The 24,880-nt window shown below is 38.7% G+C and overlaps 1 protein-coding gene across 2 annotated transcripts; it reads right to left on the minus strand.

Moving 5' to 3' along the window:
* Positions 1-651: 651 nt before the first annotated feature.
* On the minus strand, positions 652-22,594 carry LOC134002982 (ATP-citrate synthase-like). 2 transcript variants are annotated; one of them, XM_062442059.1, is made up of 29 exons: positions 22,469-22,594; positions 17,842-18,023; positions 17,213-17,335; positions 15,466-15,528; positions 14,699-14,889; positions 13,940-14,019; positions 13,519-13,649; positions 13,016-13,134; positions 12,651-12,787; positions 12,033-12,094; positions 11,232-11,349; positions 10,954-11,108; positions 9,751-9,844; positions 8,789-8,818; positions 7,100-7,241; positions 6,438-6,606; positions 6,108-6,212; positions 5,716-5,912; positions 5,458-5,539; positions 5,214-5,324; positions 4,990-5,117; positions 4,806-4,899; positions 4,459-4,613; positions 4,191-4,341; positions 3,738-3,881; positions 3,416-3,529; positions 2,548-2,630; positions 2,113-2,189; positions 652-2,023 (listed from the first exon to the last, which is right to left on the minus strand). In XM_062442059.1, the coding sequence occupies exons 2-29, from the start codon at positions 17,998-18,000 to the stop codon at positions 1,929-1,931; spliced, it is 3,309 nt and encodes a 1,102-aa protein (XP_062298043.1). In that variant the 5' UTR covers positions 18,001-18,023; positions 22,469-22,594; the 3' UTR covers positions 652-1,928. The 2 variants fall into 2 exon arrangements, with proteins under 2 accessions (XP_062298043.1, XP_062298044.1); XM_062442060.1 differs by lacking the exon at positions 8,789-8,818.
* Positions 22,595-24,880: the final 2,286 nt, after the last annotated feature.

Here is a 24,880-nt window from a genome sequence, read left to right on the forward strand (position 1 = left end):
ACCATTTGAGAAATTTCAGCTTTACTTGTCTTACATTATGGAAATCTTTATACATATTTGTCAGGAGACAAATGCTGGTAAAATTCCAAGTGGCTGGTAGATTTGCTTAAATCACCAACCAAAAAAACAATGGTAATATTTTAAGTGGCTGGTAAAATTTGAATATTCACTAGCCTTTTGGCTGGTGGACATAAAAGTTAATCACATTCACACACAGGTACTACTACTATTAGTTAAAATGTGGGTGACACTGATGAATACGCATCCTATATCCTGCAGGACTGCAACTTGTAATTAATCGATTAGGTAATTAGTCCATAAAATGGTGAAAAATGTCTATGAATAGACATCTTCAAATGTTTCCTTTTGTCCACAGCTTCCCCCCCCCCAAAAAAAAAAAAAAAAAAAAAAAAAAAATCAGTTGACTGTCATAGAGGACTAAAGAAACCAGAAAGTGTTTACATTTGAGACGCTGGAATCAGAATTTGGACTCTATCAACTGATTATCAAAATAGTTGGCAGCTAATTGATTAATTGACTAATCACTGCAGCTCTAATATACTGATATATGAGTTTCCTCATCTCTTTAAAGAGATCACACTTCACCAAAAACTGATTCACACATGTACACACTTCAGCCAAACTGAAAAGTAAAACAATAAGTTCTTTATTATAACTACTATATGACAGCATATTACAAAAAAAAAAAAAGCATTTTTTTTCACAGTTAAATAAAAACAGCAACACAAAGATCAAACACAGCAGGCCGTACAGTGGTCAGTTACAAAGGTAGTGTCAAGTCTTTAGTGGAAGCTGGACAGTTCTTACAGAGCCGACACACGTAATATGTGCAATAACCTCCCATGTAACTCACACTGCTTTCATGGTCCCTCGCCAAAAGAATCTAATCAAGACTTACAGGACTCATTCATGAAGCATTTTGATCGCCCTCTTCCCTCGATGCTTCTACATTTCCCTGTTTTCTGACAGATTATCAAAACAGTCGTTCAGAAAATCAACACATGTAGTCCAATTCGTAACAAAAGACTTGAACACTTCAAAACTGCATCTGATTTACAGTAGCTGATGAGTTTCCACCAGGGTTGTACTAAGAAAAGGCAATGATGGAGTGACACTTAAAATCAGCATTTTTGTGCTTATTTTCCTTTCCCCGCATTATGAATGATCTTTTTCAAATGTAAGATCTAGATAAGCTTTGTTATATCTACCACTGGACCCTGTTTTTTTATACTTGGTTTAGTGAAGACAACAAATAATTAAAACTAGCTTTGGTTTATCACGTAAAGATCCTTTTCAGTGGGAGTGAAATTTGAAGGCATTTTTTTTAACAGATACTGAATTTAGGATTTGCTAGTGTTTAAACTAAGGTGCAATACTTGGAGAGCATGCTTAAGCACACTTTCTTGTTGCTGATTAAAATAGGTTAGTATAAAACAAAAAAAGACAAGGTACTGTATTGCTGAGCTTGAATATATTTCACACCAGACTCCATTAAGCAGGAGTCTTAACTGAAATGCACTTTGAATCTTGCCCTCGTACAAACCACGGAAAACTGATTTTTTTTTTTGTAGTACCGATTGATTTTGTGTTCTGCGATTGCTGTACTTTGCAGCGGTTTGGCTCTCTGCTCAAAACTTAATAAGTTACATCTCAGACTTTTTAAATAATTTGTCAAAAACTAAATCTAAAAATATACTTCCCCTTTTTCTCCGTGAAAACTAGACTGAAAACCTCTACCCAAATCCCTCGGTCGGACAGTTCTTCCACCACCCAGAATCATCATGCCAGTTTTCAAAGGCAGCTTTTGTCATAATCGGAGAGTACATGTATGTAAATGTGATGTGTGATAATGCCTGACCCATTTGGGCAGTCACATCTGGAGTGTGTCCCATTCTGTGATGTGGGGATTACATGGACATATGTTCAGGAAGCACGTAAGAGATGTCATCCCAGGGGTGGCGGTACAAACCCTGTTTCAACCTCTTCTGGTCCAGGTAATGTCCTAAATAAAGACAGACATGAGTTAGACATCTTGATTTAATGCCATTTCAGTTGGTGTCATTCAAAACGCTCCAGCTAAATGGGACTCACCAATAAAGCCCATACTCCGGCCGAGCACAAAGATCCCATTTAGTGCACCGATCTCCACAAACTCGTCTGCCTCATCACTGGAACCAGTTCAACATTCATGTGAGAAACAATACTGACAGTGTACTATCAATACAGGGGGCAACAATACAGACCAAGCACTTCTGGCAGCTGACAGTTTTTCAAAATTCAAAAAGTGTATTATCTCAGAAACTATCTAAAAACAAAGATCTGCATTCTGTATGTGTGAATCTAAAAATAAGCTCTCCATTAATATACAATAACTGCAGTCCAACTTTTGACTGAAAACTTGAAATTTTACACGAGGAAAATTTGAAAATAAATAATAAAATAAAAATAAAAAGCTGTCTGTATCTTTATGGACAGCTTCTTACATGTCACCTGTGCTTTCATAATACAGCAGATGAATATTCTTACCGTGTGAAGCCATCATACGACCTGAGCAGGTCCACAAAGGCAACGCCAATAAAACCGTCTACGTTCAGGATCAGGTTGGGTTTCTGAAAATAACAAATAGAATTTGGTTTATATATAAACTTCAGGGCAATTTCAGCAAGTGAGCCAACATCTAGATAATTTTTTTCCAACAAATAATGAGGAAAGGATTCTTCACACTTGCTGAAGCTGATGAGAAATCTTAGGAATGCCCGCATAGGATTTAAAATGTGTGTGTTTATTTGGCAGTAAAATGTTCCAGTTGTGACATTTGGACTGTGCAGGATCCTTGTCTGAAACACCTACCCCTTCAGATTTTCATTTAAGGACATCTTGTATGTAATGAAATAACAAAATTATACATACAGCACTCATATTCAAAAGACCTAAAAGACTATATAATATATAAATATTTTGGGTTTACATCTTGCCCCTTTATTACTGTGTATCAGAGTTGGAATAAGTCCTCCTGTATTCCATGAATTATTATAATCCATAAATTGTTTTGGCCACCTTTATTATCAGTTACGACAAGTTATTGTGAAAATTGATCTGAGCAATGCAACACAGAGAGGGTTCAGTAAAGATTCAACATGAGTTCTGAGTCAGAAACAGGTTATAAACAGATTCAGTCGGACTCGTTTACTTGGACCAACATATTTAAAGTAATAACAAACCCTGACATATCAGTTACATCATCTATTCAACTGAAAAACTGCTCACATTACTTGGACGAGCAAAATATGTTGACAGTAATTTGTTGCTAACATGTAGTATTGTTTTATTACCATTTGATAACAGATCTTTTCAGGGTAGCAAATGGTAGAAATTCAAATTGGTGGTAAAGTACCTTGGAGGTGGTGATCTTCTCTACGTCTAGGGCGTAGTCCAGTAGCTGGGTGGAAGGGAAATGCTGTTTCACGAAGTCCTTCAGAATCTGCACCCGCATGTCTGGGTTGTTGATCTAAAAACAGAGACACATTATGGTTTGTGCTGCGGCTTTGTGTCTGTTTTAATGAATGACTCTAATAAACTCTAAAATCAAGAAGTTCTGTTACTTAAGTTAAACTTTGACAGGTACTGTAATATTAGCAGCTAACAATGCCGCATGATTTACAGCTGAAGATAATTTAACTTCGGGCACTGGGGAGGAAAAACTGTATGATGCTTACTGATTTGACCCTGTGGCCGATGCCCATGATCAGCTTGCCATCCTTCTTCATTTTGTTGACAAATTCCATGGGCAGCATGCCGCTGTCAAACGCCTTGCTAAACTGCTTTGCTGCTGCATCCAGAGCACCTCCAAAACGGTCCCCCTGGAGCATATGATAATTCAGCCGTTTTTAAAAGTGGCAAGAGTGGGCCATAAAAGACAAGAGACAGGGGTGGAATCAATCAAGAAAAGCATGGATTAGTTTAAAATCAAGTGGGTATAAAAACAAATTGAACTACACTAAAAACAAATTAAGCTAATGTTTAAAAGGTATGAGCTCATGTGATAGACAGATTCTTCTGACAAATATGGAGAATTTTCTTGTCATATCTGTCATTTTTTAGGTTTAAAAATGGTAGCACAGTGTTATTGTATGTGTGTAAGTGTTGGTGTGCATGTGATCAGTACTTACAATGGTGAGCAGGCCAGAGGTGAGGCTTGAGATAAGGTCCTTGCCAGCACGAGCACAGACGATGGTGTTATGTGCACCAGAGACTGCAGGCCCGTGGTCAGCAGTCACCATCAGGCACATCTCAATGAACTGGCAGGCGTAGCGTGGCAACCTAGACAGAAACAAACCCAAGCTTATTCCACTGGAAAGATAGCTATTTAAAGAAAGGCAGTAACACAACACTTTCTCTCATAACCTGGACCAGTGTCTCTATTCCTCATATACCAACCTGCGTTGGAACCAGAGCAATCCCAGCACTCCTCCTAAACCCATCTCCTCTTTAAAGACCTCAGTGATGGGCATGCCAGCGTAGATTAGTTCCTGGCCTCTCTCGTCACAGATGCTCGTCATGAAGGAGGCTGGCTTACGGATCAGGCCCAATTCCTGAGGATACACAGAAAATAGGGAAGAGTATAAGTGCAGTTCTAAAAAACTTAATTACCACAGTGTCAAAAGCTTATAAATCTTATCCATTTACAGAGTGCAGAACAGTTAGCTTGAAAAGAAAATTGTTGGTTTCTGAGAAGATTTTCTCTCCCTCTTCTCTGCTTTTAGCGCACGGATTAAGATTCTTACCCTGGCCCAAGAGTAGTCCATAGGTACTGTTGGAGGAGGCACCTCCTGGGCAGGAACGATGGTACCATTGGCTACCAGTTCATCATAGACAGTCCTGTTTTACCACGTAGAAACAATGAATCAGTGCAAAAGCCCAAAAGAGGACTCATTAAAAAGCTGTGGTATGACTGTGTGATGAACTCACTTGATGACATCTCCCAGCTCGTCAAAGCTCTTGGGTACATAAGCTCCAGCATTTCTCAGAGCCTGGTTCTTGGCCACCGCCGTCTCTGAAGCCTGGTTGGCACAAGCCCCAGCATGGCCAAACTGAACCTGAAGACGACGACACAACAGTTTGAGCTAAATAATCTAAATTCTCAGGTGACAACAAAAAATCCAAAGACCTTTTTTTCAACCCAGCCAACAGACCTCTGAAGCGAACATGGTGGCGCAGGTTCCAATACACCAGCACACCACAGGTTTGGTTATCCTGCCCTCTTTGATGCCTTGACATATCTTGTACTCCTCTGTGCCACCAATCTGGGGTGACAAATTGAAAGAGATGCAAAATGAGAAACAGTTAAAAACAAATAAATTTCCTTACTACATTGAACATAGCCAAAATGCTCTGAATTTTAAAAAAGTGTGTGAAAATTCATGGAACTACTCCTACCTCTCCAAGCACCACTATCATCTTAACCCCTGGAGTGTCCTGGTAACGAAGGACATGGTCCATGAAGGTGGAGCCTGGATATCTGGACAGAGAGGAAAACAACATGCGGACTTAAACAGTTATTTGCAAATCTCAGACAACAATTAAATAATCTAAATAAAACCCCTTAAATGTCACATTTTTACAACAAGCCTCAATAGATCAGTGGTCTCTCACTCCTGTGCAAATATCAAATCATCTGCAGATGAGTTAGTGTACCTGTCTCCTCCGATGGCCACACCCTCATAGACGCCATCGGTTGTGCGTGAGACAATGTTGTTCAGCTCATTGGACATACCACCAGAGCGAGACACATACGCCACGCTGCCGGGACGATAGAGCTTTGAAGCAAGGATGTTGTCCAGCATGCCACCTGTGTTGCCGATCTTAAAACAGCCTGGCTTTATGCCACCGACCTGCGAGACAGAATCAAATAAATACTAAGTTAAGTGTCTTTATTGAAAAGTGTCATTTCTGACCTACGTTCATTAATGACTTAACACATCTATACACTCAAAAAAAGACTAATGCAGCACCAAATTCGCAGGCTAATGCAGAACTTGAAAGATCAAATTGCAACAAACATGTTTTGATGAGATAAGGCTGCGTACCGTGGCGGGGCCAATGATAGTGACACCTTTCTCGTCAGCCATCTTCACCATCTTCCTCGTCAGGGCTTCAGGGATGCCTTCAGCTATGATGGCAATAGTGTGAATCTGAAAACAAGATTAGACAAATCAGATCCAATGAGGTTACAAACAGGTGATTTTTTTTTAATTGACAGAATGACAGATGTTCCTGCAGTAATACATTCCTTTCTTATTCTTATTCCTTCTCCATGCACTTTGGAAGAAGGTGAAGTTGTGCCTTAAACCTCCACCCTGTTTCTGCAGTAATATATGGGACTTAAACTGAACATATTTTATGGTATGTCTTTCTACCTGTGGGTACAGCATTGCCTCCACAGTACTGTCATAGGCGGAGCGCAGTGAAGCAAAGCTGATCAGTACGTCCACCTCAGGGTGCTTCTTCATGGCGTCAGCCATCTGCTTATAGACCGGCAGCAGGATCTCCTTGTGGCCCCAGTAGAACTTCTGCTTGTGATCCCCACTAGGCAACGCAGAGATGTAAAGTCGCAAATAAGAATTTATCATTTTCATTTTCATTTCACTTAAGCAGTTTGAACCTACCTTCTACCTTCACCACTGTTTTTCTATGTTTCCCTATTGTAGATATCAACAAATTCAACAGCAAAATTATGACTCAATTCAATGAATGTTCTTGTTTTGAAATCCTTTAGGCTTGGTTTCCAAAAGCAAGAAAGTTGACCTGAGTACAAGTTCCCAAGTTTGCTTTTTTATCAAACTGTGTAACTTCAAAGAAAACATTCATCATGATCAATTATGACCTGATAAAATATATGAGGACTCAATATTTTAAAGAAGGGAATAAAGATTTGAAAACCTCACAAGTAGAAAATCTGCTTGTAACAGCTGGCACACAAAGTAGTTTTGTATTTTATACATCATGCATGTAGAAATGTCCTTCACCAGTGGAGTATGAATTCTTGTTATTTAACTCATCAAGATCTCAGAGAACCTACGTGAAGGGATAGACCATGGCTGCCACAGAGGGTTCGTCCCGGGAGCACACGTAGTCAAAGTCCAGCATGCCTTGGACAGCACGAGTCTGCATGCCCCAGACAATGGCCTTTGTGTGCCTGCTGAAGAGTGTGGTAGCTTTGGCTGAAGTAACAAGACAACAGGGAGAGGGAGAGAGAGAGAGCATTTCTAGTCAGTACTGAACAGAGAAAAAAACCCAGTTGCAGACATGAGTGAGGGGAGTTGAACGGAGGAAAACAGCACGAGCAGGGATGGTAAGAAGCAGAGTACAGAGGGAACTCGCTCTGACAACAGAGATACAGGAGGTAGAGAAAATAACTCGTCATGATCGACTCTGTGGGCAAAAAATATCACCACTACATGTACAAAAGGGTGTTTCTCGTTAGCCAGCATTTGAATATGTCGTCATGATTTTTCGTACATTTTCCACCTTGTTTATTGACATCAGAATTTGAAGGCAGATGCTTTTCCACACATCTTTTAACTGACAAATGCTGCCAATTAACATTCAACCTAATACAACTCACATTTCTACATGTAATGAAGTTACTCACAGACTCCATTATTTTGTCCACCCCCTCTAAAGTCACGCTGCTAAGAGGATTAATTAAAATTAGAGCTTTGGTTAGGAGCTTGAGCTTTGCTGTCTGAAGTTGGATTAAAAAAAAAAAAAAAAACCTCTTTACTTTCTGATGCATTACTAACAACTTCAAGTATTGCACAAGGCTTGTATCATATAAGACAGTTGTCAACTTCATCCCCCCTAAAGGGAAGCAAGTTTGAAACATCAAAAACTTCTCTGCTAATGTATTTAGTGTTTTTCTGACCACTTTAATATCCATGAAGTACAAGACATTTTCCTTTCTTCATTGTATTTAATGGAGTTTCAATACAAGCCATAGATTTGAAATTAAAATCCTTTTGCAAGAAGCTCTTTTGTTTTTTACACTATATTTACTCTGTTCTCTGAGAGATAATAAACCCACTGGCACCATCACCAAGCAGCAACATTATCTATGCCTGTTCAACAGTCAGAAAAACTCCTGAGTGTTGATGACACATCTATCTACAAGAAATCTAATGAACACTTTTCAAAGCAAGACACTGATGCCCCAGCAACCCAGCAGTATTTCAAGCCCATTAGTACAGCAAATAAAGGGTTGATTACTCTGCAGCAAATATGAAAAACCCAAAATGTAAACTGTTCTATTTTGAAAGCAGGATGTGATGTCCGTGTACAATGTGGTTTTTCTGGTTTGAAGCATCTGTTGTATAGTTAATCACAATCTCGCCACACATTAGTTCAAGTCCTCCAAGCTTCCCCTCTCTGCCTGTCTCACTGCCTTTTCGCACTTATCTGATCAACAAGAGGTTGTGCAATGAGCTTTAAACTGTCTTCTTTTTACTTTACTCACTGCTTTAGCATGAGAAGTAATATTTTAAGAGACCTTCAACTTTATTTATATAGCACTTTAAACACAAATCCTGAAGGTAAAGCGCCAATTCTAAAATGATCAATTTCTTCAGCGCTTACGTGATATATTAGACAAACTGCGAAACAGGAGTAAAGACTGAAGAGAACATCAGAAAACAGACAAAAATGGAGAGGCAGGGGGAAGTGGTTAGGGCAGAGAGGGCAGGAAGACAGCTTTTTTCACACCCTTTCATACCTCCGCTGCAGCCTGATGAGGCCTGCACTGCTGTGACCCCCACGGGACGGAAAGACAAAATATGACAAAATGAACACAAAAAAATAGAGAAAATAAGTGCATCTTCATCTTATTCATTGAACAGACATTGCATACTGTCAAATGAGAGTGATCTCTGAAAAACACTTTATAAGCAGAGGAAAGAGCATGCGAAGCTCAGCTGCTACAGAGCATGCCTCTACTGTGCTGCTGTAAGAAGCAATCTAAAATAAGTATAGTCAAGACCACGTTTTCAGTCGACACTTGACTATTATCTGACACCGCAATCAAACCTAAACCCACAAACAACACGCACTTAAATATAAATGTGACAGCTTTTTTTCCCTAAAACTCCTCAGCTTTAGAAACCCGGATATATGCCTCATTTGTGAATCATCTATAATCCTCTTTACAGTTTTTATAAATTAGGGTTAGGATGACTGATTCACACATTTTTGATTGAAAAAGTATGATTCTTTTTTTGCAGAAGAATACAATAAAATACTGAAGCACTGTGGTGATGCAGACTTAAGTGTCACACACAAATTCCTGCCAGGATTATGATGATTTTTTGGGGGGGGTTGGGGGAGCGTCAAACCCACGGGGCAGCCAAGCACAGTGTTGGCGCGGGACACCTATCACTTACCTTTCCAATCGCCTGTGACCACATTCTTCAAAGGCCACAGTATAGAATGAAGAGAGTCTTAGAGAAACAAGCATGAAAAAGACGAGGAGTGAGAGGACAGTTTGTGCAGCAAATCAAAAAGAGGAAGAGCGAGAAACAAAGAAAATTAAAATGCAGAATAGCAGTCACAGCATTTTGGAGGGTAGGAAGGGAGAAATACAAGAAGCAAGGGTAAGTGAACAAGCAGACGTTTGTGAGTAAATATGGAGTCTTGCTGATATGAAGCGGTGGAGAGGTGAATGCCACTGTGTTAAGTTACCTGCTGGAACACCTGCCTTCGACTTTTTGGCTGGAGTGACATCATTACACGTCCTGGGCTCAGAGAATGAGGCCGTTCGTGTGGTAGATGGAGTCTGGGATAGAAAAAGAGGCATACAAGCGTATATTTTATTCAAAGCTTTCCAGAAGCTTTGAAGAAAGGAATTGTAGTGTGGGAGTGACATTTTCTCTAATGGTGATATTTCTCTAGTCAATATGGTCTTTAAAGATATGCATTTATAAGCTACACAGTATGCTAAAGAACTAGGGCAGCAGCTGGGGTTGGGCAGTATATCGATATATCAATATTGTGATATGACACTAGATATCAACTTAGATTTTGTATAATATTGTGATATGGTATAAGTGTTGTCTTTTCCTGGTTTTAAAGGCTGCATTCAAGTTATGTTATGCAATTTTCTGAACTTACGACACTGTCCTAGCTGTTCTATTATTTCCCCTTTACCCACTTAATAATTATATCTGCATTACTGATGATTATTTATCAAAAGTCTCATTGTGTAAAAATTCGGTGAAAGCACCAATAGTCATCCTTACAATATTTTGGCAATATCGACATTGAAGTATTTGGTCAATTTTTAAAAGAATACATACATAAAATAAGTGTCAAAAATGACCATTACGGCTGGCTTGTCAATAACCCAGGCTCATAAATGTAAATGTCTGCCTCATGATTGATGTGATTATGATGAAAACATTGTACACTGAATGACGTCTAGTCAACAACGAGGACCACAGTTGTCAAATAAAGGAAGCTCCAGAGCAAATAGCCAACATGAACAGAAACTACTCATTTACAAGGTCTAAAGTCCTGGCATTTCAAAACTTAAAAAATGCTTGAACACACAGGGCTAAAACTGTATCACAAGTAAGTGAATGTACATTAACGTGCAACATCTTTTACCTACATGTGAACAGAAGCTGCATTTATTTGTGCAATCACTAATGTTAACGCGTCTGAGACTGTTCATTATTCATCAATAATCTTTTTCTTTAACTTTACAAACTGAAAAATTACTGAAGTGGATAATAATGTAGATAATTCACAATTTAACTGACCAGACAGCACATGAGAATGCAGCGGATGTCTCAAGCAATACAACATCTGTAATCTGTTTAAAATACTAGCAAATAATCTGCTGACCACATTATTTTCCCCCAGTATGTTATTGAATGAAAATACCACTGCATTGTTGCTAGAGTTGAGGAGGAAGTTAGCGGTATGTGCATCCGTTGGGGGTTGGTTGGGGATTGGCCGGTAGCCCAATGCCATACCAACAATGGCCGTCATATGGGTCTCTGTACCAAACACATGGATAGGAATACCTGTGGTCTTCCCTGCAGAAGGAACACAGAGTTAAATCAGCTACATTTTAAAAAGTCACTGCTTGACATCATATTATATTTTTAAAACATGACCTCACTTCCTTGTTGGTATCCTCTGAGGCTTAGTTCACTCACCTACTTCCCCCATCACTCTCAGCCCCTCCTGGTAATTTGGCCCACCACGTCGAACAAAGATGGTGACCTCATGCTCCTTCAGAGGACCTTGGTAGTCTTTGATGGCCCTGACAATGCCCTAAGGACAAAAAAAAGGCAGTTCAGGTATGTGGAGTAAGAGGTAGAAAGAGGGTCTGAGAATGACAGTACACTGCCAGTGTTGTTTTAATTTACATCTAATATATTCATCTCAGAAACAAACATTCAAAACCTCTTGAGCTTCAAAAGGACCAAAGTACTTTTTGTCACACTGAGTGTTCAGACCAGCACCTAGTGTCCCTGCATGGAAGTTAGTGTCCTTTGTATTTTTCTGTGGTGACTGCTTAACACACAGAGTACTTAATGTTGTCTACTGCAATGTTATTTATTAGTTCTGTTAGTCATGAGTTGTTGCGCTGAATTACCCACAGGAGGATAGATAATGTACTCTAATAGGGTAACAAAGCTAGCTACAGTTGAGTTTGAGTTCAAAACTAGACTGGGAAATTTGACTTGAAAAGCACAATGAAAGCAAACCAAACCCATCTGAAATTATAGGTATATCTCTTACAGCTGACCATGTCTAAAATATAAATTGATTAATTTGTTTTTCAAATACAAGGAATGAAACTGTAACTGCTCATTTAAAAACACAATAGTGTAAATCAATACTGAGACTTCCGTATTCAATAACTTCAGAAAGACCAAAATGTTGCTTACAAACCACATGTGAAGAGACATATGAACTGTAGCGTTTCAGAATTATACGTGAACATGTTTCACCTTGAATGTTGCGGCTACGTTGGTGAAGTTGGCAATACTTCCTCCGATGATCAGCACTTTCCCTGTGCGACACACAAAGGGGCGGTAACATGTTAAGAATATGTTCCTGACTGAAATTTGACACCCCAGTAACATTGTTTGGTGACAGCCATGAAGTCTATTGCAGGCAACATATAAATTGTGAACTACAGCCTTGTGACACACTAAAGGAAGCAGGTCACATTGCATAAGACGGATCTAACATCAAATTACATGCTTAAAGCAAACTTGGCTACAGTCATGAAATATTTACTTCATGTGAAACAAACATGATTGTTTCCCACAAGTATGTCTGGTAACACCCTCCCCCCACTTTCACCTGTGGCCCACTTTATTGACCCTGGTTTGGGGAAACAAAACCTAATGAAGTCTTCACATATTTATCACATATGTACAATACGTTTATCTATTTATGTACAATACTGCACCTGAACATCCAATGGGCAATATAACGTATATTTCTATGTATTTATATATTTTGGAACTAGAGCTCAAAGAAGACAAATATCACTTCCTTCAATGTTGCGACCCGTAACTATAAAAGCTTTTGAAACCTTGAATCTGGTTGGCTGAACCCACCTTGGGGATGTTTTTCACGTGTCATGAGGGAGAGGATGGTTTTTGCGTAGTCGTAGGTCTGTTGTTCACTGGGTGCTCCAGAGTACTCTCCATAGTTTGCCAGCTCATCCACTCCACCCAAGTCACAGATGGTATCACTAAAGAAGAGAGGGGAGATGAACAGTCAAATATCATGCCCTGAATCTGGTCTGATGAATCTGCAACACCTCAAACAGAAACGCAAACAGCAAAAATTTGCCTGTGACTAAAAGTACAACATTTTTTAACACAGAGCAAAACCAGTGTCACAGACTATGAAATACATAGTATATCTTTCCTCAACCAAATTACTTTGAATGTCTCATCTTTATTAAAAAGTCTCAAACCTGTAGACTACCGAAGCCCCTCCTCCGGCCACCATGGTCCAGATCCTGCCACGAGGATTCAGCAGGGTCAGCTTCAGACTGGCACCACTCTTTGCGTCCAGATCAGCTATGTACGCCTCCTACAAGTGACAGATCATACAGCTGTAATGATACGTTCTGGTCATTGAGTGCAAAAGGCCAAGGACGGAGGCATTAACTGAGATTCAAACGACTTATGCACTTAAGCAGCTGACTGATGTCATATTATTAAATGTCAGTTAGGGTGGTATTTGAAAGCTACAGCTGTGATTAAATTTGGCATCATATTTCTTCTCCAAGGCAGTCAGAAATATGTTGTGGTTAATCTTTGGATCTGAAATGTGTTACAACAATTCTATAATGTAAAAAATGAAACTTGTACATCTCCTATGAGTTCCATTTACATAAACAACCTGCAGTACATAATCCAGTACATCTTAATACACAGACATAAAAAACTGATTTATTGCCCTTTAAAATCTCACCTCTAGATAGGCTTCTCTGCCAAAGGGAGGGGGAAACTCCACGTCACCCCACTTAGCCTTGCAGATGTAATCTGCTGTGGCATCAATTTTGGCTGCCATGTCGAGGATGTACACGCCATCCTGGGTGACAACTGGTTAAGAGAATAAAAGGTACTGTTATTCATTTATTTTAAATTTTTTTTTTAATGTTTTCCTCAAATAAATATTTTACGGGGTCCGGCAGGTATTATCTGTAAATGTGATAATATTGTAATTATATCATTCATACAAAAAAAAGTAGCTTGTTCCCTTTTAAAGGGTACGCACAAATGGAGTGACATAAACATCCCCCATTTTACTTAATTGGGGAATAAAACAGGATCGCGCTTCTAGAAGTCATCAAGTAGAACTGACTACAAGTGAATAGTTAAGAGAAACATACCTAGAGGGTTGATTTCAAGGTAGGTGAAGTAGAGGTCCTCATATAAATTGAAGAGGCCAACGATAAAACTGGCCAGGACTCTTCAAAAAGGGAAAAAAGATATCAGTAGATTAAAATCAGCATTCAATGGAGCGCAGTGACAACAAATCTCATAAGAAAGAGATCAGCAATTTCTATCCACAACGCATTAAATGAATAGTGGGAATTATGTTATTTAATGTTCTGTCTTATTATCAGCTTCTCAGTCATCTGTAAAAGCACTTTGAATTGCACTATACCTATATGAAAAGTTGCTATACAAATACAGTTTGATTGATTGGTTTTGTTCAAAACAATACTGCTAAATTCTGCCACTTACAATCAACACATATGCTATAGTAAAATTCACTGTGGGTCACTCTTTCTAAATCCAAAACATAAATGTAATACTGTATAAAATAGAGATCAGCGTGTTCTCTGCACACTGGGACACCAGACCACATCACAAGAACTACAGTGAACACAGAGAGCCTCTTTTGCTCATGGCAGAAAAATATGGGAACAAACATTAACAAATAGGATCCACCAGAACCAGGTTTCTACTAAAAGTTATAATTTAAATCACAACTGGTCATTACTGCTGGGGCTTAGATTTACATTATAAAACTAACATATGAGGAGGACCTCTCATTAAAAGGCTGTTAATAGAAGATAAATAAACAACAACAACAAATAAGTTGGTGTTATTCCTGTAGATCTTTCACAAGCTGCACTACTTACTCTTTCTTCTCATCGGGAACATTTGTGAGGAGCTGCTCTGTGACTTGGTCCTCACTGAGCTTTTCATCCACTGCAACCATCAGCCTCTGGGCCTTGACGTCCACGTCACCCACCTCCACTCCTCCCTCATGGTCGAACAGCACATGGTCGCCCTCACGTGCGGCGTAGATACACATATAAAACTCCTCCTCCTGAGAGTCGGGGGCAAAGACAAGGATACACGAACTCAGGTTTGGAGTTTAACTCTGATTTAGTTGGCAAACAGCAAAACATTCGTTCTCACTCTCTTATTTACAAAAGGCTCACGTGTCGTGAGTACCAGTGTTAAAGAACGTCCTGTTCCTTATTTTAACCCTGACTGTCCTTCATAAAGGCATGTTTTCTTGCTCACTTATGCTTAACAGTGTTGACAATAGGACAATGTTCATGGAACTGTCATTGTCAAAATCTGAAGAGGCAAAACATGAAACACACACATATTAGAGAATAATTTACCGCTAGTTTTTCTTAATATTACACAACTGTGAAGAAATCTAACTAATCACATGCACACTGACCTAAATATGAAACAGACAAAATAACTATTGTGTGCTGGCTGTTGGATGTTTCACTGTCGAGCTGAGCAGACAGACAATTTGTTTCCTTGCTTAGCGCAGGCCTATGCACACTTTTATTATGGTTAAAGGTTACACAAATTTGCTTTACTTGAATGTCAGACATAACAAACAGGATGTGGACCGATGACACAAAAAGCTGGCTTTCATTACCTGTGTGTGTGGAACGAATGGCTCAATGAGGAAATTCTTCAGCACACCCTTTGCCTTTCCCACCTATTGAAAACAAACACTGTATGTCACACATCACGAGCATGTTAGCCTAACCTAGTTATGGATTTGACATAAAAACTACATTGTATGGAAATGAATAGCTGTACACAAAATGACTTTTGCTCCAAAGTGGAAAATGTGTATCACATTCTCCTGGAGGAAAATCTGGTGATGTAAAGGACAGTGTTGGCAGAAGCAGAGCCTGAATATTAAAGCTGCTCTCAGGTTCAATTTGTGATAGTTTTTTTATCTACGGATACAGTTGCACATTTCAGATTTGAAGAGGTAATCACACCCACGTCTGATATAATACATTCACATATTCCCCCTCTTAAGTACTACAAGTATGAGGATCGCTTGAGTGAAGTGTAGCATGTTTGTATGGATGGTGGACCAGAATAGACCACCCTCCTCCACTGGCGTTACATAACCTCCAACCTGGCAGATCTAAACATAAGCCTGTGGCCTCTGGCTTTGAATGCAACTTGCTTCTACACATGAAAAGGTTCGTATGTTGGGACTAATGGACAAGGAACCATGGCTTACACTCTCTTCATACATTGTGCTACATTAAATGGGATGTACTACTTGGGTCAGACTGTTTGTAACTGTTTTGTAATTTTCATTTATGACGTAATAAATCAGACAGTCACACTAACGTTATATTTCATTTGAAAAGGATGAGAAAGAACTGAAGCAACTCAAGAATATGATTAAAAGCCCAGATATGATCAAAAACATATACAGAACATAATTAACATCAAAAGGAGAAAAAAATATATAGCTTTATCTAGAAGAGATGATGAGTGTTATGTTATTTTGAATAGGGAATACAGATAGGTCAAAAACTAGAAGATGACTGTGTATGGTCTACTGTCAAATTGTGGCCAGTCTGAGACAGGGATAGTCAGTAGTCTTGTCTATAATGTGAGGTTCTGGATATTAAATGTTTATCTGATACATGACATGGTTAAGCTTCGTTTGAGTTAAAAGAATTTTAAAAAGTTATAAATGCAGTTGCAAGAACAATACTTTCCACTCATATCTTGAACTTATTTTAATTATAACTATTCTGATTACCTATCTGTTAACTTCCCCGACTCTCTTTTCTTTCATTTTTCACTCTGTACTGATACGTAATTGTGATTGCTATCTGGAGTGTTTTAACTATGTACTCTGTCTCCTGCCTCTATGCATGGTCATGCTGGCTGTGGTGGAAATTATAAATAAAAAGTTTTGACAGCATAATGGTTGCAAATTCAGGAAGCTTATCTCCGCCCAGTTACCACAGTTACAGCCAAATCAAGTGGTCACACTAAACTGACAGAACAGCTACAGGAGTCACATGTTTTACCTGCAAGGTTCGTGTTTTAATGCTGTTGTTGGTGGCCGACCCAGCCAAAAATGCAGCGTAGCCTGGCGAAAAAGTTGAACCTGGGAAAGCAGCATCATTCCCAAGCACTGTGTTGGCCAATCAAATATTCCTGGTAGATTACTTTTTTAATGTGAACAGCAAATTACCTACTTTTTCTCTCAGTACAGCCACAACAAACGATACAATGATTGCTAGCCCAACAACTTCCCATCATTTTCTTGGATGTTTACTCCAGCTGGACTCCCTTGGGCACACATTTTTGGTCCAAACTCCCACACAGACACACAGACAGAAAGGTTGCCGTCAACTCACAGTGGTCTCTCTCATTAGGCGGGCCTGGAGCCACTCTTTGACCCCCTGCAGGTCCAGATTGATGCCCACCAGCCCAAGTTTCCCACGTCGTTTGATCAGCTGATCTGGCTTCACCACCAGCCGCTAAAGAAGCAAAATTGAGGGAAAATTCATGGAAATGTTTTATTTATTTTAAAAAATCGTTCACCCTAGTGTACAAAATACTATCAAACTGTCTGTGAGATTTAAACAATTAATGTGTAATAGAAAGCACAAGTCGCCTAATGTCCTACCATAGTCATCTTGTTATATGATCCAGTTACACTAACGTGATCACGTGTGTGATAGGGAGAGTAGGGAAATAAAACTTCAACATTACAAGTTTACTATTTTCCTGTTCACTTTTTTTTTTTAGCTTTGCTTTCATTTCTTTAACTGTTCTCCTAAGTATACATAACTCATAACAATCACAACAATACGTCCACACACACTGATATTTGTTGTCCTGCATCATGAAAAGAGAGCTTCAGTGACATATGTAATTATCCTCATGATTTCAATCATGCGTTGCCAGTTGAGGAAACACATAAACAAAGACAGGCTTGAAGAAGTCTTGTGAGGTTGTATTGAGTCTGTAGCAGCTGTCTTACTTCTGTTAGCAGCCATGGATGATCCTGTGTGAGGCGGTCCCAGTCAGTCTCTGCGGTGACACTGGCATAGCGGAAGCGGTTCTGCACAGCTGCTGAGGTGCAGATGTACTTCGACAAGAACTCTTTTCCTGTCTGCTCGGAGATGGCTTTCGCCGACATGGCAGCGCTGGATAGCACAAGACCTTTTGGGGGAGAGAGGTCAACAGTTAATTTCACAGAATCACCACATCATCACGTGGTTATGACAAACAAAAAATGGATAGATGCATTTTGAGCGACTAGAAACTATGGACCAGATTAATTCTAATTTTCAACCGAGATAAGAACTAGTTTACTATCAAATCCTGATGGAAATGTATGCATGTGGTGTGATGTAAATCTATGTTCTCTGTTATCCAATGTTATCAGGACATGAATTGGAATTTCACACCTGTCAAAAAATTGAAACCTTGGAAAGTAAATCCAGATTTTGTGCACATGCAATACTGGGTACAATTGACTAATTACATGTTATAATTTAATAGAGACAGAGTAATGTTTTAAAAAGACAGACTGACTAGTCAAACTCAGCAGGCTTTATATTTTCTTGAATTCAAGCGGTTTATATGAAAGCTTTTTGATGCCTTACCAAACTTCTACAGTGAAAAAGACCTTTGTTACAAATGGAGAAAAAAAACCTTTAAATTCAGGATCAGCAGCATGACCTCATATGTTGCCAACATGCTCAACTGGCCATGAAGACGACTACAAAAATATAAAATATATTTGTGTTTGTTATGGGTGATTCCACGCTACTTTCTCATTGAGTAGTTATGAGCCTGCAGGATATGTACAACCAGACCTACAGACCGTTCATGTCAATATCTCTGGATAATTGCAATCAAAGGTTTCACAGCTGGGAACCGCTGTGAAAAAATGATCTTATGTTTACAGTTGCATAACCTAGTATATTTTTGTCATGGTGCCTTTCTGCTTATTTTATTAGTGGTGTGCATAAATGCCTTCATTCATCTAAAAAGAATAGTTTCTCAGTATGAGCTAAAAAAAACGAAAACATCTAGCCACTGAAAAATGCAGATTAAACAGTGATACCACTGAATTTCAATGTTCTTTGACAGTCCAATAACTCCTCGTCCCAAAAACCTTGAAAGCAGAGTTGCACACTGAGAACAAATCCTTTTGTACTCCTGCAGTACTACTAATTGCACTACTGTGACAGTTGTGTACTAGCTGAGCTGCAGTTTGGTGCACAGTTGCATGATTCTGTTCAAAATGAGAATCGTGATTTTATCACAAGAACAAACAGGAAATTGGGAGTCACTGTTTCCCCTAAGGTTGAGAGTTTACTTGTGCTAGTGAGTGGTGCAGGGTGTGACTGATATGCTTGCACAGATTCATAAGTAAGCGGATGTAACCCAGGTTATTTCCTGTAGGTACAATTTACAGATGCAAACTTTCAGTAGACACCTCACATGTAGACTATTAATAGATTAATAGATGCTAGATAGGTGGCTGCGCAACTCAAACACATTTTATTCAGCTGTAGAAATGCTGTGGGAGCGCTTAGTTTAATGCAACAGATCTCCCAGCAATGGATGGGAGGAGATAAGATTTTATCTACCAGATAAAGACACTCAAGGTAATTTAATGGTGATGAATTTCCAGTATCAGGATAATCATGAATATCTGCATGAGTGACTTTGAAAAGTCTGTCTTGCTCACTAACACACAGTGCTATTGATTTCCTGATGTATTTCGAATTGCAATTTGCCTCAAGGGAGTCCACATCTGTCTGGTCATTTGTTGCTGAACGCTTGTATTGGTAATGCTTGGATATCAAACTGACAGCTGTATTTTTTTTATTAATGGATATTTTTTTGTCATTATGATTGCCTGCTGGGTATTGGCAAGAGTCTGAATCTGTTTGTTTTTCACTAAAAAGGATGTTCAAAAAAGAAACCATATTAAGATAAAAATATTGCTTACTAACAAATTATATGGTAAAATTATTCCATTATGTTTTAGGGCCATTAAGCACATTTTGATGATTATCGGAATAATCACTGATCGCAATTATTTTGGCCGGGATAATCGTGACATGAAATTTTCCAAACACCTGATGCCTACTCCCAGCTAACGCAAATCATTGTCAATATGTCAAGTTTGAGATAAAATCGAGATCACGGTTGTAAAAAGATTTTAAAAGCAGCTTTACACTTTTGTCATCTCACAGTGTCATCAGATACTTCAGTAGTAGTTCACTTAATTTTAGTTTGAAATGGGACATATAGGCAATCACAGAGGGCCACTATAAATAATAATATAGTGCGTACACAGTTAACTGAAGTTCACACTTCCTTCAATAAACAAACCATCTTTTGTCTAACAGGACACAACAGAAGATGGAAAAGACAAGATTATATGTTTGTACTCAGAGTAAACATGCAGTAAGATCTGAAATAAATGTTTTAATAGATCGAATTATTATTTATTAATAATTATGAGTTATTGTTAATACAAAAATGCTGCTTTTGTATGAGTGCTGATTAAATATATTTAGCTTTGGGACTGCTGATCAGCCAAAATAAGGTATGTGGTGATGTCACCGTGGCCTCTGGAAAAATGGTAATATTAATGATTTAGATTTTTTTCTGAAGGGGGGGTGGTTACTATCAAACTTCACTCACAACTTAGGTTTACCACTGATAAAAAAGTATGAGCCAGACACAAGAAAAGACACACGTCTAGACATTCCTGTTTCAAAAAACCACAACATGTTGTCAGACCTGCCCAGCCAGACCCATCACTGTCAGTGTGGCCTTACATGCACACCCATGCAGGTATAGGTCATGTTTCCATTCGCCTGGAGTTTACACATCTATTTTAAGGACAGGCAAGAAACTGATTTTGAGAGAGCCCAAACTGGTCTGTGTCCACAAACCAAGCAATAATAAACACTGAGTTTTGATCACATAAATTTCATCTCCTCTCCACCACCTATCAGTTACTGATAACATTTATGGAGGTTTATATCAGCTACAGTAATTCAAGTGATGGTTTTACGATGCAGCTGTAGCTTCTGTCAGACACAGAACTTCTACGCATTAAAAGATGGGTTCATAATTGTTTAAAGATGCTTTTAGAATAACAGTAAGATGCCTGAATGAACATTAAAACAGTTTTTCTCACCATAATCATTCCTCCTGTTCATATTGTGCATTAGAAGATCCATTCATATTGCACTTACAAAGAAAGTGACAAGCCCAAAATCCACAAGCCCAAAATCCACAAGCTGCCTTCTGTGCAAAAAATGATTAAAATGTTTAACTTAAGCTAATATGAAGCTTCAGTCATCAAAATTAGTCAAATCAGTATCTTTCAATGTTAAAGTCTTTTTAGTCCCTCTTTTGTTATGATCTGACAATCACAACTCAACAGGGAAACGCTGTCCATGAAGACATAAAGAGGGTTTCTTTACTAAAAAGACTGTAAATGTGACAGTTATCTGCTTGACGTGACTATCTCAGACTGCTATAAGCTCTAGCTAAGCTTTTAAATACATTTTTGCACATAATGACTGAGTGGACACACTGTGGCTTTTTGCCCCCATCATTTACAATGACAGCACACATTTGAAGGCGATATTTTAACAGCCAGTGTGAACATGAGGAATGATTACAGCTAGGAAAATCTCTTTCAGTGTTCATATAGACACCACTGTTAAGACAGATTATAAACAATTATGAACCAATCCTTTAAATCAGCCTGCAAGATATCTGATGTCTAACCTGCAAGTCTGGGTGGGATTTAGCTTAGCAGGCTATCCTGTCATGCTTTTGGGGGCAGATGTCCGAGTGTTTAGCCTGCCATAATCCACGGGTCGAGCCCATTGTCTGAGGCTATCTAACCGTAAAATATGTGTGTCGCTAGAGGCTCCTGAGATGGTTTTGGTTAGGATTTAGAGGCTGTAGCATCACCAGGGGCAATACGGGGTGGGGTGGGGTGGGGGTACACTCACAGACACAGCTATTGCTTGATGAACTCAGCAGTGCTCTAGCATAATTTCTCCGGTGCAAACCACTGAATTACATCATGTACTAACACAAGTGAATAGGACTCCAGTACCAGCTACCACACCCACCTCACACACTGCAGCCAGCAAGGCAAGTTCAATAACTTTAGCTAATAAGATCATGGGCAAACAAGGAACAACTTCCTTAGGGAGGAGAAACAATGGACAGATGTAATAGCAGGAAAACCTCTTGAGTGACACGTGGAGAGGAAATAATAAGCTTGCCATGACGGCTAAGGTAAGGTTAAGCCTTGCGTATATGATTAATATAAACTGTGCTGTCTTCCCAGCGCAATCACTTCAGTTATGGGTGTGTGTGATTGTATTTCAGTAAATACAAGGCAATAAATTAGATTTAGCATTTAGAAGATGTCTGTCTCTACCAAGACAGTGTCTGCAGTTTTAGCAGAGAAAACAGACCGCATCCCTCACGCAAAGTGCTGCCTGACTGAGTGACTGCTGGCTAACTGCTGCAGCCAGCCGCTAGCTAACAACTTGTAACCTGAGAAGCTGGAAAACGTCAGTATTAAGCATTACTTTGCGAAAAAGTATTACCTTGTCAATGAAAGCAGCACCTTGGTGAAGTACAGGAGTTGTGTCCTGGTCAATAAAATGACACGGATAAACAGCCGCTGCCTCTTCTTCTTGGACCTGAGTCTGCAGCTGCCACCTCACTCTGCCGTCGCACCATAAATCTGGCGACCGATTACAACGTCCGTGCGAGTGATCTGATTGGTTAAACGTGGCCGCGTGGTGACGTCACCACAGCTACGCACCCACAGCCTCCTACAGCCCTTTAATAATGAAGGGCCACACATAATATTAATACTACTACTACTACTACTACTAGTACACTATTACTAACACAACAACTGCTACTATTATTACTACTGCTAATAATAATAAAATATTTTTTGACGGTCAGACCAACTTTTCAATTAAACTAGAAGCTAATGATGACCAGCTGAGGGCACCACAGACTGCTGAGAGTTTAAAAAAAGGACTTCAAACATTTCTTTTTAGCAGAACCTATGACTTTTAATTAACCTTGCTTGTTGCTGCTTTTATGCTCTAATTTTTATGATGTTTTATGTTATTTAGTTGTTTTTTTGTTTTTTGTTTGTCTTTTATATTGATGCACTTGATTCACCTTGTAGCACTTTGAGATTTGCTTCAAATGTTAAATGTTACAAAATGTATTATTAGTCATTATTCATTATGAATGATTGTTGTTGTGTTCAATGTCAAAAATTAAATGTTCACTGTCAATTTATTAATATTAATTATTTACTAGGAATATTTCATAAAGCCATGAACCAACTTCTCACCCATAGTTTGAACTTTTCATGATTGAATTTATAAAGTATTTGGAGGCTATCCAACTTATAAATAAGAGCCACGTTTTTTTTTAAGAAATCTGATTTTATTATTTAACTATTCTGTTAAGATATATAGTTATTATTTTTACTTTCATCCTGTGTCCTGTATAGACCGTGAGCCAGGGCCTCAAAATATGGAAACCGTTACCGAAAAAGTGGCAAAGGCTACCATACCTTTTCTGAAAGCCTGGAATCTCAGCTTTTCAATGATGTATGATGGCCATCTGACAAGAGTAGCTGTTTTGAGTTATCACACATAATGTAAAATAAGGTTGAGAAAATAATGTGTATAAATCAAGCAGAACACTGACAGCTGAAAATCTATATTGGACATATTGGAATATTTTATTTTGTTATCCTGTGGCACCAGGGAGCATCAGAGAAACAAAATCCGAACACTGAAATACTGGCATGACCCTGAGGATTCAGAAAATGTATCATTTACCCATATTATCTGATTTGTAGGGGGTGATTTTCAGTGTTATATCAGACATGGCGTTTTCAAAGACAGAAACATGTAGTGTACTATTACCCCTAGGCTAATTTGTTGATATGTTGAGTTGAAAGTCTGAGGTAAATATTTTTAGAAAAAGTTGTTATTCAGCATTTAAGCATTTTTAGATAGTTCAAAGGGTCCTTAATACATGTCCCCACTTTCATGGAATTTACATTAAAAAATGAATGCCTTGTTCTTGGTCGAGAAAATACTAGTAAATGGAATAAAAAAACTTTTATACATCACCACAAAACTTTCCCAGTTTATCACAAACATTAAGACAATTATTACTTGTATTGCAGGTTTTCTCAAAAGTAATGGCTAAATATACAAATGAGGCTTCATTTACTAAAATAGGCGCTAATTTGGAGAAATGTTCAAACTTGACATGTATATATTGGATGAGGCCACCTTAAAAGTTATCATTGCGGTTTAAGCAGTTTAAACATATAATAGTAGCCAGTCAGAAATAAAATGTCTAAATAATGAGCTTGTAATGTATAAATAAAAACAAAAAGTGAATAAAAACAGAATGCAACGATGGCAGAAAATGTTTTCGATTATTATTTTTCTCGATCAAGAACCTTTTCCGTGACATGTCAATGATGCTGACTATGGAATTATTGACTCCTCCCCATTGAAGGGGTGTGGCCCACAAGTCTATTGGCTAATAATTCAAAATTCCACCAACAGTGTCCTCTCTGCCTATCGAATATAAAGACGGTTCTTCTGTGCCAGAGCTCACTCTGACTGACCCTCTCAGTTTGAATCTGCTGCTCGTACAATATTTCGCTTCATGTTCGATATTTATTTGCAGTTAAATATAATTGACTGTGTGCCACATTAACCTCCTTTTGGTGGTGAAGTACACACACACTCTGTCTTTCTTTTTCACACTGACTCACTCAGACCCACTCACACTCTCACACTATTCACTGCTTACTATTTAGTTATTTTGTTTATCAAATTTTCTTTCTCACGCATACACTGATCCTGAAAAGAACATTGTATTGTATTATCTCTTTGTTTTTGTCTCTCTTTCTCTCTCTCTCTCTAACACACACACACACACACACACACACACACACACAC

This window comes from Scomber scombrus, chromosome 21 (assembly GCF_963691925.1).
Source record: "Scomber scombrus chromosome 21, fScoSco1.1, whole genome shotgun sequence".
NCBI lineage: Eukaryota > Metazoa > Chordata > Actinopteri > Scombriformes > Scombridae > Scomber > Scomber scombrus.

What these genes read in the sequence shown, in the direction of transcription:
- LOC134002982 (XM_062442059.1), bottom strand. Translation starts at nt 18,000, where the DNA reads ATGTCGGCGAAAGCCATCTCCGAGCAGACAGGAAAAGAGTTCTTGTCG. An exon ending in GAGAGTGATGGGGGAAGTAG is followed by an intron (nt 11,109 to 11,231) that starts GTGAGTGAACTA and finishes TTCCTTCTGCAG; the next exon opens with GGAAGACCACAGGTATTCCT. An exon ending in GAGCTGGGAGATGTCATCAA is followed by an intron (nt 4,900 to 4,989) that starts GTGAGTTCATCA and finishes GTGGTAAAACAG; the next exon opens with GACTGTCTATGATGAACTGG.